Genomic DNA, 6,000 nt, shown 5'->3' with positions numbered 1-6,000 from the left:
AAGCTTAGATGATAAATCATCCAACGGTTGAAAATAGACTACCAAAATATTCTGGGGTGAGCCTATCAAAATGATCGTGATTGGTGAATCGAATGCAACCGGGGGTGGAATAAAAAAACACAGGCATTTATTATAACACCGACTTTTCTCGCAGTGGTGGGACAAAGTGATTTCACCAACGACTGGCACCAAGTTGACAATGGAAAATTTGTCACTTCGAGGGACAGGAAATGATTTTTGCCTGCAGAATTTCATAACACCGGATGATGAACCAGATATAGTATTTATCGAGTTATCAGTAAACGATTATGAATACATACACATAGAACTCCTCACGCGACGAATATTATCCTTGAAATCATTTCCATTAGTTCTGTATGTAAGCTTGGTTAATTTTGTCAACAAATGCGCTTCTCTCAGCAGTGCTAAGAATCCAAGATGTCATAATTCGGAAGAATTGGGACAACGCGAGCTTGCAACTCACTATGGGATTACTTTGCTGAGCTAGCATGACATGCTTTGTCCGGTGAATTTAGCTGATGGCATCCGAAAAGCCATCACACGGTCGGGAATGGTAATTGATAATCATCTGCATAAAGATATCAAAGGACCCGCTCAAATAGCTCTCATGCAAATCCGTTACTTTTAGAAGATCCTTCAACGAAAGAGCCAGCAACTGTTCTGTGCGAAATCTCCAATGAAGGACTCTTCATTTACCAGCAGCTCGATACTGGTTACAAATCCTCATTGCTGAGCATCTACAAACAGTCACGGCGTACGTTTTTGTGTTTTTGCATAGTGTGCTATTCAAAACAGCTCAAAATTTCAGCCCTGAAACGTTGGATGGAAGTGAGGAAGCTAATTTTATCACGACATGCCACCTTTTATTGCTAATAATGAAATTATTATGACAGAAATTAAGTTTCCACGGTGATATATAGGTTAATATTCGTCTTTTCTAACCTTGCAAGGGTCTTATTCTAGTTTGAGTTAATTCATAATGTTAAAGGAACAGTAAATCTAAAGATAAGTAATCATGTGAAATATTCAGTTTGTAAAGCGCTTGAAATTACAATGAAGCATGAAGACGTATATGCTGGAAGTTCAATTAGCCAATGAAAGACCGTCTAAAAGGCTCTTAATTCCAAAAATCAAAGCCCTACGACTTCATGGACCTTCTGCGTCCTTGGTCTTTGTCACGTACTTCTACCGCAAGCTTGAACGCATGAATCACGTGCATTACACAAACTTCATCAGGAATCTCGCCCAGGTCGGAGCTGTCTTCAAACGCCATAGATAAGTACTCGGTGAGGCTGAAAAAGAAGGACGTAAGGGAGTATTCCTTGAGAACAATATTGAGTCAAAAGGTCGTGTGAAAAGGTTGCGAAAGTTGATAGTGGCGAGTACAACGGTTTTACCTCATTATAAGGTTTTAAGCTGTCGGACGAAAGTCCTTTTAACTTTTGCTCTGTAGATTAATCTGTTTTACGTAAGAATTACCTCATTTCACCGATTGTGTCCTCGTCATGAGCAAGCATCAAACAGATGACTTCGATAACTCTACTCAAAAACAAGTCAATGTCCATTTTTTTTAACGCTGCACTGAAGCGTGTGATTGCGGCTCGCGACATTTCTTGTTTAAAAGTTTCTGAGATCTCCTCAAATGGATCCTAACAGAGTTGAAAAATAAAAATCGATTTAGTTGGAACAATTCACGGTGGAACCTATTTACAAAGGCTACTATGGGGACAAAGGCTACTATGGGGACAAAGGTAAGCGGCTGTCGTAGACAGGCGGCCATTATTAAAGATAGCCGACATAGCTAGAGGCTCTGTATGCGTAACAGCGATGGGTATCGATGGGGGAGAGGCTTGCGACACGAGATAGTTGGCTTCGTCACTCAGTGCACATGGAACGCTAAGTCGCCCACAAAACCGTCAGTCAATCAGGCTATTCTTGGGAGGTTAGAGTGGAATATGACAGCTTCTATTTCGAAGGTTAAATCATCTATAGAAAAAAAGACTTGTTGCAAGATATGATTACTAGAGAAGATACATAGACACCAGAAAATGGTTTTCGGAAGACAATTTAGTTGGTCCTTCGATTAGTTTATAGACAAAGTATTTCCGCTTTAGTGAGGTACTGCAAAGATGAGTCATTTGCTTAAGTTTACTGTCACCCATTCTCTTGTGCTGTTCATAAGTTTGTGATTAAGAGGCCGTTGCTGAGAGTTTTTGTGACAAATGGAATAAGTACATTTTTGACCGCACCCTTTGTGGGGAGGTGGCCCTGGTAAACGGGTCAAAATAAGAGTACATCATGTTCCGTCCGTCGCAACAAAAATTGGCGTTTGTAAGGAGGTATTCCAAAACATTTAAGAGGAGAGATTATCACTCAGCATCTTCCCAAAGATTTTCCTTTGAGTTGTGAAGTGAAAATATTGAGCGAGAAATGAATAACGTTCTATTCAACTATTTTATAAACACACCTGTCCATTCTTAAACAAGAGTTTCGCACGCGCCAAGGCGAGTGTGGACCACAGATCCAGAATGTGACTCAGACAGCAGGACTGTTGAGCCTGAAAGACAATAATGTAAGGTTTCCGTGGTCTATACCTATACATTAAGATACTTGTCCCTTCCTGAGTCAATAGTTCCCTCTCCTTTGAGATTATTTCATCAAAACTTTGGCAGTATTCAGTCCAGATTCGCGGAAGATCTCGCTGTTTCCCCGGCCGTTGGTTCATGGGCACAATGAAGTGGTAAGAGTACCTGACTTAAATTCATTGAACGTGATATCTGGCTGAGAAGGATATTCATTTAGCATTCCAGGCAAAAGATTTTTCAACCATGTGTTTAAGCGTGACTGGCATTTGATCAGGGCAGGTTTTTTATCATCTGAGTAGCTAGAGTTTTGTCATGTCTACTTTTCATCACCGATGCTCCGACAAAAAGAGATATTTGGACAAGTAGGCAAAATTTTTCCCCGCGGTGTCCAGCCGCAGCAGTGCCATTTATAGGAGTTGATTAGTTACTTGTGACCCCCTTTCGAAATGTAAAGGTAGAGACCTTGATCAAACGCTGGGTCTGGAGACCTCAAGCGTTGATTTCTAGGTCTTTTGCTTCGGTGTTAATTGACGCCGATATTCAATCGGGGTCCGGTTTTAGTTCAAGAAGATACCGAGCAGTTGAGGAGATTTTCTGTTTAAACTAACGTCATAAAAACATCAGCCAATCGACCTATAATCAAGCGACTGAGACTGTATTCTTATAACTCTAGTATATATGTATATGTTATTTTCCGGCTAGGAGGTCCGTATGATGGAAAACTGTGATCGAGGTCTTGAAAATACTGCCCTAGGCCGTAGGCCGAGGGCAGCATTTTTAAGACCGAGGTCACAGTTTTTCACCATACGGACCGACCCTTTGCCGGTAAATAACATATTTATTTTTTTAAAACGTGCCGAAATTCTTTCCGAAAGAACCCGAATGATTTAGAGCTGTAAATACGGCAAGATCTTCCATAAACTGAAATAGAGGTGATGCAAATTAAACAGAGATGCCATCTCTCTTTAATTTGCATCACGGCCTCACCGAAACATTTTCATTTGCGTAAGGATAAAGTTGATTTAAAAGGCTTCCAAATAAACTTTGAAATATTATTTTTATAAGTATCTGTCACAACTGACACCTGTCAATTAGAGAGCGCGTAAGAAAAAAAAAAGCCCAAGTACATTTTTAAAAACAAAGGAACTAGTTTGGCAAGGACTATCACGACAATGTTTTCTTCAAAACATTCAATGACCTAACGGAAAGTATTATTCACTCTCATCGACGATTCATTCATGTACGAAGATTTACCTCTGTTTATCAAGTAAACGGCGAGGAAAGTAATTGTGAGTAAATTCAAATTTTTTATTTTGAAGTTGTGAGAGTTTGCTCGTTTGTTTGCTGCAATGGCGTGTGTAAACCTGGTCTTTCCTCCACAAAAAAAAAAAAATTCGAATGGCACACTCCAACGAGACACAAGGGGATTTAATGCGGCCTTTTCTCAATATATTCCTTCAGTTTCTGTTGTGCAATTTACGGTACCAATGTCCAAATTGAACGGACTCGAACAAAATTGTTTGAGAAAAATTCAGATACTAAATGAATGAAAGTTCCATCGTTCAGTTTAACTGTAACCAAATACCTCACGTTCTAACTTTCTAGGTACTTTTTGTGAACGATTAAAATTAATTGCAGACGGTTTTTAGGCCGCTTGTCAACCAACGTAATGATACTACTGCTTACACAAATTCATTCTGAAACCAATATTTTTCTGTCAACCAAAGTGATTTGAGAGGGAGAAAAGAGAGGATTCATAAGTTACTTATCAGCTTGAGGTAGTGACCGACGCTTTTGCTTAAAAATACTGCCCAGCCGAAAAAACGAGATATATTTATGAAAAATGGCAACGAAATTTGGGATGTACTCGGCGATTCACGAAAGCGTTACCGTGGCCCGTGGGCAGAGATAGGAAAATACTAACCGGGTAAAGAACCAATTAGATTGTAGGATTCGTTACCGTGCCCTCTAAAAAGACATAAGAAGAAGAAATATTACCAACCTTCTTACTCTTTAAGTTCGACTTTCCATCACTAAGACGAAGAACATTCTTGAGATAATCGCAGATTTTTGTCTCTGGATCTCCACCCGCCATAGATAGGAAACCAACCGCCATCTCTAGGATTGAGAGCAAATCACTCACGTTCCTGAGGTCCTTCAATTCCGAGAGAATCTGGGTACGGGTATGACCATCAATTGGCTCCTTAAAAAAAAGAACACGGAATTTTCGTCAGTGCACCAAAAAATGGGCGTCGTTTTTAAGAAACTGAATCCTAAATCTGCAGAGTCCATTTTCAGATTCCCTCTCCTATCGCTCAGCTGATGTAGATCTGAATTTATTGGTAAATTGCTCTTTGGCGATCGTTTTAGTCTTGACCCTTTAACCCCTAAGAGTGACTAGCATCGAATTTCTCCCTACAATATCACCCCTGATTCACACATTAAGGTCATGAGAATAAAGGAAATGATAACCAACGAAAGAGGCTTCTGATGGGTAAACAAATTCTCCTTGTCAGCACCTCAGGAAATGTATAAAGAACGGTATGGAGAATAAGCATACTGATGTTGGGTGTAAAGGGTTAAGGCTGATTAGTATTTACCTTTGATTTCACTCTTAAATATGCTGTTCTCATGGTTCACCACAGAATGAGGCGCTTTTGTCTATTTTTTTTAGAGCTGGCCAGTGTTTAATGTTTAACACACTTATGTCGATTACCACGGCTACTTATATCATCCAGTTTAAATTTCTAGTGATTTTTACCCAAGACTATGACAAATTTAATCTTGTTTCTTGAAGAAAGCAGGCACTAAAAGTGATAAATAATTAACAAAGCTCTAACCTGGGGAATCTTGTCCCTCAACTTGTCAAAGGACACATCGCGGTCATCTTCATGAAACACGAAATCATCCAACTGAAAAAATATATTAGTGAGTGTTGTCCAATACTACCAAACGACAACGAGGTGCTTTTCCAGAAATGCAGTTTTGAGTTTCATATCAATCTGGCCCTTGTTATTTAAACGGTTAATAAAGCTACCCACCGGATAAAACTCTATCCACTGAACAACACTATACGTTTTGCCATCACCTATCCGCCGGATAGTGATTTATCGATTGGATAGCGTTATCCGTCCTTTATACAACCGGGCCCTGGTGGATAGCATAATACTTTCTGTTCACACTTAGCCGCCGGATAGTGATATATCAATTATAACGTTATCTAGAAAACGTTGGACAATTTGGCCTTGGTCTAGGTAATACAAAGTACTCCGCGTTCAAGACAAAGCTAGAGAAGATCGAAATAGCGGATTTGAATTTTTAGCTTTAAAAATTTTGTTTGCAAATTTAAGCAAAATGTGGCTATGATTTTGTCCCTTAGAAAGAGAGCTGCTCT

General features: G+C 39.5%; 1 protein-coding gene across 3 annotated transcripts in view; it reads right to left on the bottom strand.

Moving 5' to 3' along the window:
* Positions 1-862: 862 nt before the first annotated feature.
* Positions 863-6,000, bottom strand: part of LOC113671215 (E3 ubiquitin-protein ligase rnf213-alpha) — a 52,674-nt gene continuing 47,536 nt past the window's right edge. For all 3 annotated transcript variants that reach the window (XM_089202474.1, XM_089202472.1, XM_089202473.1), the window contains exons 78-82: positions 5,447-5,518; positions 4,609-4,809; positions 2,489-2,578; positions 1,501-1,670; positions 863-1,313 (exon numbers count right to left, since the gene is read on the bottom strand). In XM_089202474.1, the coding sequence (XP_089058600.1) occupies positions 1,160-1,313; positions 1,501-1,670; positions 2,489-2,578; positions 4,609-4,809; positions 5,447-5,518 (687 nt within the window). In that variant the 3' untranslated portion in view covers positions 863-1,159. The remainder of the gene's footprint in view (positions 1,314-1,500; positions 1,671-2,488; positions 2,579-4,608; positions 4,810-5,446; positions 5,519-6,000) is intronic.

Source organism: Pocillopora damicornis, chromosome 4 (assembly GCF_964200805.1).
Source record: "Pocillopora damicornis chromosome 4, jaPocDami1.2, whole genome shotgun sequence".
In the NCBI taxonomy this organism is placed as follows: Eukaryota; Metazoa; Cnidaria; class Anthozoa; order Scleractinia; family Pocilloporidae; genus Pocillopora; species Pocillopora damicornis.
This window is presented reverse-complemented; position numbering and strand designations above follow the sequence as displayed.